The sequence below is a fragment of the Phoca vitulina genome, unplaced genomic scaffold (genome assembly GCF_004348235.1).
Source record: "Phoca vitulina isolate PV1807 unplaced genomic scaffold, GSC_HSeal_1.0 scaffold33, whole genome shotgun sequence".
NCBI lineage: Eukaryota > Metazoa > Chordata > Mammalia > Carnivora > Phocidae > Phoca > Phoca vitulina.
The window spans coordinates 7,397,539-7,414,326 of NW_022589736.1; the positions used below are offsets into that span (position 1 = coordinate 7,397,539).

Here is a 16,788-nt window from a genome sequence, read left to right on the forward strand (position 1 = left end):
TGCTATACCTCCATTTCCCTAGCAGTAAAATTAGAATAATGTGATGTGTAAAGTTTTGAGATCCTTGAATGTTTAAGTGATGTGTTTACTAACCTATTATTTTTGAGACAATATGTGTAGAATAACTATTTCTTCTCAACTTGTATACATTTTTCCTTTAAGTTAACAAATTAAATGTTTGAGAGAGAACCTAATTATTCATAAATCCCAGTGTTTATGTAGTAAGTGGAAATATTTCTAAGAATGTTAGTAATAGCAGAAACTTAGTGTGTTGCAGGCATTGTTCAAGCCACTTAAAAGTATCTTATTTAATCTTCATAACAACTTTATAAGAGAAGGTCTAATATTAACCGCATTTTACAGATGAGAAGACTGAGGCCCAGGATATTCCCTAGCAAGTGCTAGAACCAGGATTTGGGCCCAGTCAGTCTGATCCCAGAGCCCGAGTTCTCGCCTAACCCTGTCCTGCATGTGCTTGAATACCTCCCGTGACAGGGATGCTCTGCCTTCAGAGTTGGCCCGTTCCAGTGGCAGATATGTTCATTTAAAAGCTATTCTCTAGTTGAAGTACTTAAGAATGAAATGATACGATGTCTGGGATTTGCTTTAAAATAGGTGAAACATTCTCACACCAAAAACTACTAAAGCTGAGTGATAAGTCCATGGGATCCATTATGCTATTTTTCATTTTTGTGTATGTTTGAAATTTTTCATAATAATCAGGTACTTTTTAAAAGTGACTCTATATTAAACTAAAAAGTTATATAGGATTCTGGAATCTAATGTCTTTGTTTTCATTTTAGTTTCTCTTCTGTGTAGTGATAATATTTGTTCTTTTCTCAAAGTGATATTCAGCTGGTCTTTCTCACACCATTAATTTTTTTAATAATTTACTGTTACTCAATAGGGTTCTTAGTATTTTAACAATAAAGGACAACATTCATTTTCAGAGTGTCATGTTTCTCTATTTTATAATGTACCAATATTAGTTTTTGAGAGTGTTCAACTTTGTCCAAACTTGTTTGAAACCACTACACCTAAACACACATTTAGTGTAACCTGTTTTTGTTTTTATAGGAGCCAAGCAATAAAAGAGTTCGACCTCTCGCTCGGGTCACATCCTTGGCAAATTTGATCTCTCCTGTAAGAAATGGAGCAGTCCGACGCTTTGGTCAAACAATTCAGGTAAGCAAGGGGTGGGGCTGGAAGGTGAGTAACGTAGTAAGGGGGCTTTTTACAGAAGCCTAAAATTTGTATTTTCCTTTGAGCTGTACAAACAGTTTTACACTATTATATTTAAACATAAAGTTTTTTTTAACATGCTAGTAAGGAATATTTTTACTAGAACAGTATTTATATTTATATAAATACATTATATTAAGTTACATCTTCTATCAAAGCAGAGTTTTAGATAGTTTTTATTCCCAAAAACGTAATTTTGGCTGATAAGTATTTTAGAATGTTAGATTGAAGCTTGGACAAATGATTGTCTTATGTGTTGAGAAATTCTCAGAACTTTGTTTTTAATTTGTCTATTTTTTTAAGAAAAAGGAATAATTACTATATCCTTTGAATCTCTCTTTTGTTCACCTCTTTTTTCTTTCTTTTTCTTTCTTTTTTTTTTATTTTTTTATTTTATTTTAAGTCATTTACCCTTCGTGGTGACAGCAGATCCCCGGCTTCTGCCCAGAAGTCATCGAGCAGATCCACAGTTCCAACACCTGCCAAAAGGAGAAGCAGTGTCCTGTGGTCAGAGATGTTAGATGTCAGTATGAAAGAGTCTTTAACTACCAAAGAAATCAAACGTCAGGAGGTAAGCTGGCATTCAGTAGCAAGGCCATATGTATTGGCTTATACTAAAAAAAAAATTGTCCCTGTTTTTTAAAACATGTTTTGTCAGAAGAATAGCAGACTAATGCCTGAGGCAAAAATCAGCAGCATTTTAATATCTGAGTGGTAATCCACAACACATGCTGAGCAGCAACACTTTGTGATGAATGGTGGTCATCAGAGTTAACTCTAATGGAGTAAAGTTGTAAAACATGGCAACCTCTTATTTGAGACTCCATTTTGAATTACAGTTTTCAGACAGAATCACTTTAAAAAACACTCTTCAAAATGTCAGTTAAATAATTAATGATAAATATCAATTGCATATAATTTTCCTTTCTCAAAGGAAGGAATGACCTATAATGTTTGCTGGATCTTTTTTTTTCTTTTTAGGCAATATATGAAATGTCCCGAGGTGAACAGGATTTAATTGAGGATCTCAAGCTTGCAAGAAAGGTCAGTAAATACCTTTTTATCACATGCCCTAGTTTTAAAAAATTGTATTTCACAAGTTATAAACTTCTATATGGCTTTAAATCTCTTTAAATATGAGTATCAGTAAGAGAATCTGTTTGGGTATTAACATATACTTTAGTTTCTTTTATGTATAACAAATAGAATCCACGCTTAGCTTTTATATAGTTAGTCATGTTTGCGTTCAAGGAAGGTCTCTCATCATGTTTTATTTGCTTGATCTTTTTGGGTGACATACTTCTCCCCTTCTGATAGGCCTACCATGACCCTATGTTAAAGCTGTCTATTATGTCAGAAGAGGAACTCACCCATATATTTGGTGATTTGGACGCTTACATACCTCTCCATGAAGGTAAGATACGCTATTTAATTTTCATTAGTATCTGAACAGCATTAACACAAATTAGTGTTGTTGTTGTTGTTGTTGTTGTTTAAGAGAGGGCAAGCTGGGGGGGTGGGAAGGGGCAGAGGGAGAGGGAGAGAGAATCTCAAGCAGACTCCATGCCCAGGGCAGAGCCCGACATGGGGCTTGATCTCACGACCCTGCCCTCATGATCTGAGCTGAAATCAAGAGTCAGATGCTTAACCGAGTGAGCCACCCAGGTGCCCCAACACAAGTTTTTTTTAATCTAAACTTCTAATTTAGTGCTGAATTATTTTTTTAAATAAATTTGTTATTGGTATTCCTGCCTCTTTGCATTTCAGATTTGTTGACAAGAATAGGAGAAGCGACCAAACCTGGTGGAACAGTGGAGCAAATTGGTCACATCCTTGTGAACTGGGTATGTAGTGAGTTGCTTACACCAGATAGTTTTATACATATATGCCATACTCGTCATTTGTGTTGAATAGCAGATCTATTTGATCCAGTAACTAAATTCTAAAAACAGATAAACAAGGCATTAAAACTGAACAAAATTATATAGCTGTAAGAAGTTACAGTGTTTAAAAAAATACTTCATGAATGATAGGGATTTATTTGTTTTAAAAATATATTCCTCTTTAGACAGAATTTCCACATTATGTGTTTTGTTCCCTTAGTTAACATTTGAGTGCCTGCTAGATGCTCGGTGCTTTTCTAGGAGGGACCACGGGGGATTCAGTGGTGAAAGACGTCTCCACATTGATAATCTAGTGAGAGGATAATCAAGTACATAAGCAGTCTCAAGGTTGGTGATGACCGTGGTAGAGGAACTCAGGTGCCCTGAGAATATAGAAGACTAGCATCTAACTGAGGCTGGGAGAAAGTAGAAGTCATGGGTCTTTAGTTGGATTTAGTCAAATTATAGGGAAATTAGAAAAGGACATTCTGATGTTGGCTCAGAACACTACCCTACCCCTGTTATCATCTGCAAGGAAATTTTCACAGCTTGTTTAAACTTTCAGAATTAGCTGTAAGTTTTGTGTTTGTTTTCACAAAAACACGTATCATACCATGTTTTCTCTTATTATTCTTCAGTTGCCAGGCTTGAATGCTTACAAAGGCTACTGTAGTAACCAGCTGGCAGCCAAAGCTCTTCTTGATCAAAAGAAACAGGATCCACGAGTCCAAGACTTCCTCCAGCGATGTCTTGAGTCTCCCTTCAGTCGAAAACTAGATCTTTGGAGCTTCCTAGATATTCCTCGAAGTCGCCTGGTCAAATACCCTTTACTGTTAAAAGAAATTCTTAGACACACTCCAAAAGACCACCCTGATGTTCAGCCTCTGGAGGAAGCTGTAAGTCCAGTAAATTATTCGTACATTTTTCAAGTTTGTGTATTAGCTTGCCTTAGAAAGGTATACAGTGATACTCTCAAATCTTACGCATAGTGCAGCATGGTAAAGCGTTCTGTTGTGTTAAGTACCCAGTACGCTAGTGCACTAAGCAATAGAGATGTAACGCATTTTATATTTATATTGTAATCAAAAGACTAGATTCTAATATCTGATCTCTTCCACTAGCTAGCTGTGTGACTTCAGGCAAGTCACCCAATTTGGCTGAGGCTGTTTTTTCATCTGTAAAATGAAGGGACTGACTGAATTATCTGATTTCTAGAGTCCCTTCAAGCTTTTATTTATTTATTTGACAGAGAGAGATAGCGAGAGAGGGAACACAAGCAGGGGGAGTGGGAGAGGGAGAAGCAGGCTTCCCAGTGCACAGGGAGCCCAATGCAGGGCTCGATCCCAGGACCCTGGGATCATGACCTGAGTCAAAGGCAGACGCTTAACGACTGAGCCACCCACGTGCCCCAGTCCCTTCAAGCTTTTAAAATCCTGTAATTTTAATATCATGTTTTAGCCCTACAGGGAAACAGCCCTGCTGAAAATGCCTCATTGATTTCTTGATAATTTTTAGATACTGATAATACAAGGAGTTCTCTCTGATATCAACTTGAAGAAAGGTGAATCAGAATGCCAGTATTACATTGACAAACTGGAGTATCTAGATGAAAAGCAGAAGGATCCTAGAATTGAAGCAAGCAAAGTATTGCTCTGCCATGGGGAGCTGAAGAATAAAAATGGACATGTGAGTATATTTTCACACTAACATGAAGTGAGCTATTACTTTCATCTTCCTACCTTGTTTAATTTTTTCTGCGTAAGTCATGAAGCAGGTTTTAAAATAAATTCATCACACAGTGAAAGGTTACTGGTTTTTATTTTATGTTAACAGCTTTGATAAAGCAAACTTTGGTTTCTTTTGTGACAGAATGACTTAAATGTCTTGGTAGAAAATGGTTTATACTTTATTTTTTAGTTTTGAAGCATAAATCAACTTGTTTGGCTAGGGGTTCCTTTCTAAATAAATTATTAGTTTCATAATAAAAAAGTGTGTCCTCCAAAAAATTTTTCGAAGTTTATAGTAATGGAAGTAGCTTTTAGCACTACTAACCAATTTTTACAGTAGATTGAATGAAAGCAAACTTATTTTTTAAATATTAATTATAAAAGTATCTGCTAGAGGGGTGCCTGGGTGGCTCAGTTGTTAAGCTTCTGCCTTCGGCTCAGGTCATGATCCCAGGGTCCTGGGATCGAGCCCCACATCGGGCTCCCTGCTCCGCGGGAGGCCTGCTTCTCCCTCTCCCACTCCCCCTGCTTGTGTTCCCTCTCTCGCTGTGTCTCTCTGTCAAAAAAAAAAAAAAAACCTTTAAAAAAAAAAAAAAGTATCTGCTAGAACTAAATGTAAGCATGGAATTTTTTTTTTTTTAAGATTTATTTATTTATTTGAGACAGAGAGCACGTGAGCTGGGGGAGAGGCAGAGAGAGAGGGAAAGAGAATCCCAAGCAGGCTCCATGCCCAGTTTGGAGCCTGATGTAGGGCTCGATCTCATGACCCTGAGATCATGACCTGAGCCACCCAGGCACCCCATGGAATGGTATTTTTGTTTCATTGGGTGCTTTTCAGAAAGAAGCCCAATTTTTTTTTAAGTTTTTATTTTAATTCCAGTTTGTTAACATACAGTGTGATATTAGTTTTAGGTGTATGATACAGTGATTCAACAATTCCATACATCACCGGTGCTCATCACAAGTGCTCTCTTTCACCCCCATCACCTATTTCCCCCTCCCCGCCCCAGAAGCCCTATTTATAAGTTGAGGTTCTTTTTGGAAAAAGTTGAAACCTGACATCTCTGATTTCTATCTTGAAGCCTGATTGTCCTATAAAGGCTTACATTTGTATGGGACAAAATAGAACCATTAACATTTTTAGCAGCTTGCATTTTTTAATCCTTATTTTGTTAGAAAGCTATGGTATACAATACTGGTGTTCCCAGACATGTTACTACTGGTAGATCTTTGTGGTGCCTAGCGTTTACTCAGCTGCCGCTTAATCTAATGTTACACACTGATAAAAATAGGTTTTATATAGTCTGAGATTAGAAAAGCTCTCCAGGTAGAACACGCATAGCCTTGAAATCACGGTCTTTATGAGGTCATTTGTAAGGATGACTTCAATCACTTAAAATCACAAAGTTTCACATTTAGGATGTATTTGTTTCTTGTTTCTCCAGAAACTTTACATATTCCTGTTTCAAGACATTTTGGTTTTGACTCGGCCTGTTACACGAAATGAGCGTCACTCCTACCAGGTTTATCGGCAGCCAATCCCTGTCCAAGAGCTGGTCTTGGAAGACCTGCAGGATGGAGATGTGAGGATGGGAGGGTCCTTTCGAGGGGCTTTCAGCAACTCAGATAAAGGTAAAAATACAAGCTTTAAAGTAGTTTACATAAACAGAAACTCAGAACCTAAGTGAATTTAGTTTTAATCTTTAAGAATTCTGTCCCTACACAAAAAATTGTAAATGAAATGGGTTCCGTTGTCCTGTACGTGTTCCACTCCCTGAAACAGTTGTCAGGCGCTTTGGTGCTCTGACACCAGCAGGTGCATCTAATACGTCACGGGTAGGCCTTATTGAATGTATCTGCCTGATAGATGGGCCTGGGATAAAAACACCCCTGCCCATATTAGGATAGTATGCTGACTTTATTTTACAATAAACTCTATAAAAAGCCTTTTTTACATTTTTTATTCTTCTAGCTAAAAATATCTTTAGAGTTCGCTTCCAAGACCCCTCTCCAGGCCAGTCCCACACCCTGCAGGCCAATGACGTGTTCCACAAACAGCAGTGGTTCAACTGCATCCGCACCGCCATTGCTCCTTTCCAGCAGGCCGCCAGCCCGGCCGAGCTGCAGGGTTTGCCGGAGCTCCACGAGGAGTGCGAGGAGAACGACCCCTCTGCCGGGAACGTCCGAGCCCTGAGAAGGGTGTCCACGGCGTCTAGTGGGACTCAGGTCCAAGTTGCTGGAGACGCTTCAGAATGCGGCTCCCCAGTGCACACGGCAGGTGACACGAAGAGTGTGAAATTTCACCAAACACAGTCTAGCTTCCGAAAAGCAAGAGACAAAGCCCAGTGCAGTGGCAAACGGAAAGAGACTCTGGTATAAAGGAAGTTCTGTGTATTAACTGGTGGAGAGACTGTTTATTTATAAATGTGTACAGTTTGTTTTTTTCTTGTAATGTGAGCGTGGGAGCATTGCAGGGCTACTTAATACCAGTCTTAACATTTTCTATGTTTTTGGTTGGTTTTGGTGGTGGTTCCTTTTTTTTTTTTTTTTTTTTAAATGGCAGCTAAAGATACATGCAGATTACTGTTATACTGTAGCCTTTTTTTTTTTAAGATGTTTTCCCCAGATTATTTAGAACATGCAAGCCTGGTATTTTTAATCAAATGAAATATTTATGAAATGGATTTTCTCTTTTTCCTGCATTCATTATGACTTTCTAATACCAACCAATTGTGATATTTAAAATATTTGCCAAAAACTAAAGTTTTGCAAATACTGGGATTTTACCAGTGTTTTTCTGATAAACTTTGTGTGCAGAATTTGAAATTGTAGTATTGGCACCTAAAATCATCATGCAATATATGCTTATGATTTCAGAACTTACACTGAAACATAAAGTCCTTGGAGAACAAAGCATAAAACTTAAGTAAGTTTTCCATTTTATCAACTGGAATGCCTTCTATTTGTTTTTCACTGCACATTCCTCGTTTTTCATCCATTTAACCTGCCAATTATTTAATTTTTTTTAATTTGTAAAGTAGTTTTTAGTATCTGCTTTTATTTTTTACTTTGATGCCTTTGCCTTTTCAAATTGGCATGTCTTTAAAGTATTTTTCTTCTTTGATTAAAAATGTGTATGTATGTGTGTGTGTGTATATATATATATATATATATCTTTTTTTTTTATTAACTTTACCAAGTGAAACCAAGCCATACTGTTTTTGAGCCAATTAAGAAAATTGCAGTTTTTAAAGTGCAGCATGTCAGAGTGGTGAATACACATGAAATGACTCTTGTGTATTCTGGACTACTGAAAGAAAAATGCCGTAAGGTTTTTGTTGAAAGTTTTAGTGTTGTCTGAAAAACAAGAGGGAAGGCAATTGACTGGTAATAAGTATAGAAAAAAACACACACAAAAAAAGAGGGCTTAAGAGAGTAGTTTTGTCTTAAAGTAAAAATGTCTGGTTCCACCAGAACGTGAAAGGAGATAGTAAAAGCTAAACTTGAGGGTGTGTAGTAAGTCGTAGAAGGCTTGGGGGAAGTGACTTTTATTTGCCTTGGTTTATGGGTTTGAAAGGAAACAATGAAATGTGTTGAAAATTTGACCATATTAGATCAGTTTTGGTGGATTTATTCACAAGAGGGAAAAAAGACTGATGAATCTTACTGTAAAATGTTTCTGTTCAAATGAGGACATAGTATTTAAGGAGGGAAGACTAAAGCCCTGTGTCATGGCAGATCTATATTGGTGATCAGCTCAAGTAAATGTTGACTATTATGTGAACTATATCTGGCCAGTGGAAATGAAAATTGAAAAAGACTGTAAATAGATAATCCAAATGATTTCTCTGTATAAATGAATTATACAATTAAAAAAAAAAGCACACACATAATCACCCTTAAAGGTTTCTTGGCTGGTGGATGTTGGGGGACATTTGCCAGGATGTGCTAGTTTAGCAGAGGAGGTAAATGGCAAGCCTCACAAAAGTTTTTAAAAATCATAAATAAACCCTTGAAATTCATTGATGAGTAAGGGAAAGACTGAATTATAAGGACAAGTTTTGTGAATCTTCTTACACCATTTAGAATACAGTATAATCAGCTATTGGATTAAAGACAGCTGAACATGTGGCAACTTTCTGGATATAATAGTAAAGCTCGTAGCAAAGCATCCTGATTCATTTCAGATTTTAATTTAAGTATCTCAGATTTCTAAGTTTGGAAATGCAAAGTCAAAAGTGTAGGTTACACCAACAGTTGTGATCTGAAAAGTCAGAAAGCGTGATTTCTGATCATTTCTAGAGATATTATATAGAATATTCCTTCCAGAATTACCTTGATCAGCTTCTGAAGTTACAGAAACAGGTTCAGATGCTATTAATGGAATGATTTTTTATCAAAATCTGTATCTTCCTTTGGTTTACACAAGGCAGAAAATAAGACCCAGAAACTGAATAATTACATGGAATGAACACTTCATAAATTGCATCTATATTTGAGAGCAATTGATGATCTAGCCAGTAGTTCTCAAACCAGTTCAGGCATCAGAATCACCAGGGGTGCTTTTAAAAAAGAAAAAAAAGGGGCGCCTGGGTGGCTCAGTCATTAAGCGCCTGCCTTCGGCTCAGGTCATGATCCCAGAGTTCTGGGATCAAGCCCCGCATCGGGCTCCCTGCTCAGCGGGAAGCCTGCTTCTCCCTCTCCCACTCCCCCTGCTTGTGTTCCTGCTCTTGCTGTGTTTCTCTCTGTCAAATAAATAAATAAAATCTTTAAAAAAATAAAAAATTAAAAAGAAAAAGGTAAGTGGGCCTGCCCCCTAACTCCTCCCCATACAAATACCCATTTCACTGATTCAGGATCTTGGGGAGAAGGGGTGGTAAGAGTGAGGGCTGATCATTTGTATTTGTAAATGCTCCCTCCTAGTAATTCTGATATAGTGAACTCCTTGGGTCAGCACATCGTGATCATGGATCCAGCCAATAGCCATTATGTAAATGATATGCAGTAAGTATCAGCTTATATCTATTAACTTCTCAGTTTGCCTAAAACTACTCAGGCTCTGTTGAAGTAAGTCTGATTTTTCTTTTCTTTTTCTTTTTTTTTTTTCTTTTCTAACTTCTTTTAGTGAGTGCTTATATATTTTGAGCAAAGTTAGTCTCTGTTTGGGAAGGTCTTTTTAAACTCAGGATGTGTGCACACAAGGTGGTATGGGGAAACCAAGGCACCCACCCAAATTAACTCTAGCAGTCAGCGGGAATCCAGTGTCATTCAGTCACCCTTTAATCTGTTGAGACTGACATTTCCTCAACTGACTCAGGTGACCAGTTACTTTTGTGCAGCTGGGTCTACTCTCTGTTTAATGCTTCTCTCAATATGCAGATCTAGCCCAGTACTTGGTTATGCAATATGTATATAACTAACTGTAATATTAGTAAATTAATTTTGCAAACATCAGCAAATGCCTAGTTGAGGAAGGCTTAAGCCCATCTGTCAATCTTGGTAACTGAGATGCAGACAAAGTAGATGTCTTACAGTTTGTCTTCATCATACTCATCAGTTAAAATTCCTGCCTGTCCCTAGAGATGAAATTGGTCTTCATTGTGTTTAGAAGTCCAAGGGATTCAAAGTACATGATATCTCAACCTCCTTGGGCTTTTCTTAACCAGCATTCAAGAATACCTATGAAAGAATAAGTATCTTTGTCCATTGAACCTAGTTCCCCTGAGGGGAGTGTCCTATCAAAGAAAATCTCCCTCACTTCAGAGGACTCCAGAATTTCCCAGATCCAAAGGAATTTTGAGTTTTGCCTGCATATTTGAACAACTCCAGAACCAACCGCAAGTCTGAGGATGTCTCAGATGTAAGTGGTTCCTCAGGTCCAGGGGTATGTGATCTTAGTTAGATCATGAGTACTTTGAGACTCCAATACAAGCTATGGGCCCTCTCCCCCCAGAAAATGTATGTATGTATATACACATCCACACAAATTAGGGGGGTCAGGGATATTCCCCAAACCTATCTATGGATCCCAAGTTAAATCTGCTCAACTCTGTCCTGACCAGGACTTTGTTTAGGGACACATGGTATGGATCCTCAATTTGGAAAATCAAGAAAATACAAAAAAAAAAATGGCCTCGAGGGAATGAGAAGACTCTAAATTTAGACTAGGAGAAAATATTTATGAAAGTCACATCTGATAAAGGACTATTAGCCAAAATATACCAAAAACAAACAACAACAACAAAAAAAAAACTTAAAACTTTACAATAAGAAAATGAACAAACTAGTTAAACAGACACCTCACCTGAGAAGTGAACAGATAACAAGCACAGGAAAAGATACTCCACATCATGCCGCATTAGGGGAGTAAACGTTCAAACAGCGAGATTCCACTACAGCCTGTTGGAATGGTGAGATCCATACCACCGGCAACCCCAGACACACATTCATTGCTGCTGGAACGCAAAGTGGTGTGGCCATTTTGGAAGACCATTTGGCAGTCTCCTACCAGCCTACAAACTACAAAACCCACCATACGGTCCAGCAGTCATGCTCTGGTGTTTACCCAAAGATTTATGCCCACACAGTAACGCACATGGATGCTTACAGCAGGTTTATTCATAATTGCCAAAAGTTTGAAACAACCAAGACGCTCTTCTTGGTGATGAATAAGTAGACTATGGTGCATTTAGACCTAAATAAGATATTCTAGCTTAAAAAATAAATGAGCTATCAAGCCCCGAAAAAACATGGAAGGATCTTAAATGCATATTACTAAGAGAAAGAAGCCAATCTGAAAAGGCTCCATACTGTAGGATTCCAACCTTATGACACCCTGGAAAAGGCAGAACTAAGGAGACAGTAGGGATCAGTGGTTGCCGGAGGGTGGGGGTGGGGGACAGGATTTTTAGGGCAGCATATGTGGGATACTTTAAGGGTAGAAACATGTCATTGTACGTTCGTCCAAACCCATAGAATGTGCAACACCAAGAGTGAGCTCAAATGTCAGCTGTGGATTGTGGGTGATGTGACAGTGTAGGTTCACTGTTGTCCCACTCTGGTGGGGGATGTTGATGGTAGGGGAGGCTGTGGGTGTAAGGAAGCAGAGAGTAATGAGAAATCCACACTTTCCACCTAATTTAGTTGTGGACCTAAAGCTGCACTTAAAAAGTCTATTTTTGGGGAAAAAAAAAATTACCCAGGCCCAGGAAAAAAATGTGCAATTAGGAATATATATCTTTCAAGTCCTATCTACAGAGACCAAAATTGGAATACTGCTGTAGATATTCTAAGACATCGGATGTAAATGCTCCTCAAAGAGAAAAGGGACCTGTGTGTCTGGGTGTCTGGGCCACAAGCCGTCGCTCTCAAACCACACCTGTTTAGGGAAATTCTGTGTCCGGAGGCCAGGATCTCAGGTTCTAACACCAGGCCCAGCCGCCCAGAGCAGTGCACCTCCAAGTCCAGAAGCGTCAGAAGCTAGGGCGTGAAGGTGACTGAGGCCAGTCCTCCACTCGCAGGGGAAAAAGTAGCTGGGGCGGAAGGTAGCAGAGTCAGCAGCAACACCCCACCTGGGTGGGGAGGGGAGCTCCGAACTTGGTTTGTCCTACCCCAGTTGAGTCTGGGATTGGAGCTGGACTCTGTTTCTAGCTAACCTGGGGTCCACCAACGTGGGGCAGAGGCCGCTACACCCCTCCCCTCCCTCCTCTGCACCCCTCTCTTCCCTCCTCTGCCTCTGGTGGGCAAAGGAAGCAGGCCTGTCCTCCATCTACCACGACCCCACCCAAGGCTTTGTGCAGCCCTGGCGTTCACCCCAGTAGGGTTGAGGGTGAGCTCATGGGGGGCCAGGCTGCATGCACCCCTCCGCTGGCCGGTTGGATGTACTCTGTCCCTCCAGGCCCCGCTCGCAGCAGTTCAAACTGCTACTGTCAGTTGAACGTGACTTAAGAGGTTGGCACCAGGCCTCCCTCCACTCCTGGAAACTGCTCCAGGGCTGGAAAAGAGTGTTGTCTGACATCACCTCACTTTGCCAACCATCAAGCATTGACCTTGTCTGTCTTCTCCCTGGCAGACTCCTCCCCAGCCCCCCAGCACACCCAGCCCACGCCGGCCTGCATGTGTTCTCTTTATCTTGGGCGATTTCCAGGTGTGAGCTCAGCCCTCAGCTCCCCACCCAACTGCCCAAGAAACATGTGGAATCTGTGATGACTGGGGGAGGGGCGGAGCATGCCGTGGGGGACTGTGGGCAGGTGATACCCCCATCAACTCTGAAGATACGGGGGGAGCAAAGCATAGGGTGGGGCTGGAGCCCCCCACTGCCTCCCCTGTCCTCTGTCTCAGATGCTCCCATGCAGTCCCTCTCCAGGGACAGGACACGAGGGAGGGGCTTAGCACAAAGTCTCTGCCCCAAAGGAATACGTAATCCGAGGCAGATGGCAATGAAGCCGACCACAGGGCAAACCTCACAAACCACACGTATAAATAAATAGCTAGCGTATTACTTTTCCATACCATCAAAGGCATGATGCATTTTATGGGGTAGCAGATGTAGGTGGAAACTCAGCACAGGCTTTAAACTCTCGGGATATGGGCAGGCCTGTCATCACGTGTGTTCTTTCAGACCCCTGCATGCGTGCTCATCCCAGGGGGTAGCGCCCTTTTCCAAAACAGAGGAAATGGCAGATACACACCCCCGCACACCCTATCTGAGCAACTGGGGAGGGGCCCCTGAAACCCCGAAATCATGTTTGCCTCCAGGCAAGGAGCATGAAGCAGTCTTTTCCACCGATGGAAACTATTTCTGTCATTCTCTGCTGTTCTAACTCATAGCCACCTCCTCCAGGCTTAATCTCCCAGAACTTTCCAACGAGGTTCTTTGTTGCAGTAACAGACAAGTGCAACCTGGGCATCTGCCTACCTTGAAAACAGCCCATTCAAAGGATGCGGAACTTTCCATTGGTTTTGGGAGGTTCTGAAATCAGAGCACGTGGGAGAAGTGACATCCTCACTGGGCAGAGCTGAGCCCCCCCAGGCAGCTCAGGGTCTGTACTTGTCACACACACGGTCTGCCCACCTGGAATGCTAGTCCTCTCTCCTCTCTCCCTGCCTCTGCCTGGAGACCTCCTCCTCATCCCTCAGGACCTAGCCGGCCTTCCCTATGCTAGACAGCCTTCTCTGACTCCCCCGATGTGTCCCCACCCACCCACTCAGGTAAGCGTCACCGCCCTGTGACACACGACACTTTCCAGCTTGAGCATCGCCTTCCCCACCAGTCTGTGAGTTTGTTGGGTCTTGGTTTCCCCGGGAACTACCACTTCCTCTGACACAGAGAATGTGCATGAACGGGTTTGCTGAATGGACCAGAATGGCGAAGTTATTTCAGCTCTGTGTTAGCAAGTCAAGGAGACTCCCAGACTCTCAGACCTGGGTGGGCCCTCCAGAGGGCCCCTGATGAGCCCCGCCTCCTGGAACTCACACCGTCCCAGGTCACTTCCCACAACGCAGCACCGCTGGTCCGCACCACCAACAGAGTAAGATGGACGTGACCACGTGTGACTTCCAAGCCCCTTCTGGCTTGCTGCGTCTCGGGTCACTCGCTCTGGAGGAAGCCAGGAACCCTGCTGTCCAGACGCTCAAGCAGAACTGTGGAGAGGCCCCGGGAAGCAGAGCCTCTTGCCCACGGCCTGCACCCGTTTGCCCAGCTTCTGGGGGTCCTCTGGGGGCAGACCCTCCAACATGCAATCAAGCCTCACCCATTGGCTTCCTGACTTCAGCCTCATGAACGGTGCTGAGTCAGAACCACTAGCTAGGTTGCTCCCAGAGAAGACTGAGATAATTCGTGTTTATGATTGTTTTGAGCCACGAGGGTTTCATACCATTTGTTAGGCAGCAACAGGTAACTCACACAAGCCCTAAAAGCTCAGCTGGGCTGTAGCTATGGCAGGGAGAATCATGGGGGGTCAGGCCTGCGGGAGCTCATTGGCGCCCTGGGATTTGGACCCAGCCAGATGGAACAAATAAGAAGTAAATAGCAGGAAGAGAAACCAAGGCCCATCTCCTGGGGCCCAGAACAGAGGCGTAGGTCACACAAACACTGAGCAGGCGTGGCTGTGGTCTGAGCCCTGGGGCCTGCTGCCCTCTCTCCCTGAATCCTGCATCCCAGGGGACAGAGTGAATAGGCTGACCCTGACTGCCCCAGTCTTACCCAATCACACTTGGTCTTACAGCCGGGGACTGACTGGTCGACCCCGTTCCGCTGGAGAGCCTCCGCCACGCTGAAAGCTGGGCCTGGCGTCTCTGACGCCAGCTCACTCGGCTTCTGGCGGCACTCCCCCCAGCAGGTGGAGGAGCCCGCTCTCTCTCTCTCTCTCTCATCTTCTCCTCCCTCTCTGCCTCCCTTCCCCCACCTCTCTCTCCCACGTGGATGCCATTCCTAGACGCAGAACAACAGCACCAGACTTGTCAGACTCACGAGCAGCCTGGTTCAGTAACACAACCATGGAGAACAACCGTTTATTTCTTGGGTGCCCAGCACATGTGTAGAACCCACCCCACTGTTCCTGCCGGCCTCCAGCCTGCAGTCTGTCCCCTTTGCTTCCTGCACAGCCCCATCCTGCACCGAGAGGGCCCTCACACTCACCCAGCCCACACCCACACCCCCTCTCCCCACAAACCACCGCTCCTTGGACCAAGGGGTGTGAACGGCAGCGATCCAGTCCCCAGGCCAGAAGCAGACAGGCCCTGAATGTGGGTGCAGGGTCATCTGGGAGGGAACTCCATGTTTCACCAGGAATGTGATCTAGAAGCGGGCGGGGCTCCGGCTGGCAGGGCCGCTTGGCCCAGAAGAATCCTGACCTCCTGGGCGGCGAGGGGGGGAGATGCCCCAGTGGCCTCCAAAGTAAGGAGCCCAGAGCAGCAGCCTTGATTTCCCAGGCCTAAGGACAATGCTTTTCCAGCACCTGAAACATGACTTGTCCTTTTCTTTATTCCTCGTGACTGACAGCGTCTGAAGGTTTGCTCAAGTGTGTCCAAAGGCAGAGCCAAGGCGTGAGCCTCGTCTGCTCACGCAGGAAACCTCAGCGCCACCAGCTCCCAGACCAGATTCTGAGCCTCCCGGGAGCTGACGCTGTGGTGGTGGGCTGGTCAGGACACCTGGGTGGCAGGGGGAGGGGAAGCCCAGTGCCTGACATGGAGTCACCAGTGCACCAAGCCCGAGGCCAGAGTCCCAGAGAAAGTCAGGGGCAAGGGTCCTGAGGCAGGTCCTGGGCCAGGCAGGGGAGCCCGGGAGGGATCAGACAGCGCCCGGCCCAGCTCCCCCACCACGCCTTGCTACGCGTCCAGGGCCCTGTAGACTCCAGCTCGGGGTCCAGGGAGCAGCTGGGCCTGGTCTGTGGACAGACTGTAAGGTAGCCTCCCCGTGGAGAGGGAGGCCTTCCTCAGGCCCCTCTTCAGCCCCAGATCACCAGTCTCCCCGTGTGCTTGCTGGGGTTAGAGGGAGCTCCCTAACGGTGGTAGAAGGGCATCATCGTGGGCTGTCCTGAGTCCTGCCTGCCGCCGGCCTTGGCTTGGAAGGCCCAGAGACCATCGCTGCGTGTGGTCACCAAGCTGGGGAGACTGAGTCACACAACTGGAGCCCTCGATTCTGCAGGGGCTCCTGCATGGCAGCCTCCATCAACCAAGAAATGTGGAACCAGGTGACACTTAGCACAATGGCCGTGACGTGGGTGCCACCAGGCCCAGGCTCTGGTTCAGATGTCAGGGACATGGTGGTGGCTGCTAGGAGCCTGCAATCGCTGTGTGTTCATCCCAGCTGTAGTTCTGTGAGCCCCAAATGCCTCAGTGCCTCACTCCTGCTTATAAACTTTGTTTTCGTAATGTAACCAAGCTTCTATCTGCTACAGCATCCCAAGGAAACGGCCAGAGAGGTTGACTGTCGG

General features: G+C 43.6%; 1 protein-coding gene across 2 annotated transcripts in view; it reads left to right on the forward strand.

Moving 5' to 3' along the window:
- NET1 (neuroepithelial cell transforming 1) overlaps positions 1-9,404 on the forward strand; it is a 72,818-nt gene extending 63,414 nt beyond the window's left edge. Inside the window, exons 4-12 of one of the 2 annotated variants that reach the window (XM_032425937.1) lie at positions 1,078-1,185; positions 1,646-1,813; positions 2,224-2,286; positions 2,560-2,656; positions 3,010-3,086; positions 3,764-4,021; positions 4,641-4,811; positions 6,298-6,484; positions 6,825-9,404. In XM_032425937.1, the coding sequence (XP_032281828.1) occupies positions 1,078-1,185; positions 1,646-1,813; positions 2,224-2,286; positions 2,560-2,656; positions 3,010-3,086; positions 3,764-4,021; positions 4,641-4,811; positions 6,298-6,484; positions 6,825-7,231 (1,536 nt within the window). In that variant the 3' untranslated portion in view covers positions 7,232-9,404. The remainder of the gene's footprint in view (positions 1-1,077; positions 1,186-1,645; positions 1,814-2,223; positions 2,287-2,559; positions 2,657-3,009; positions 3,087-3,763; positions 4,022-4,640; positions 4,812-6,297; positions 6,485-6,824) is intronic. The other variant, XM_032425938.1, reaches the window with a different exon arrangement.
- The last annotated feature ends 7,384 nt before the right edge of the window (positions 9,405-16,788 follow it).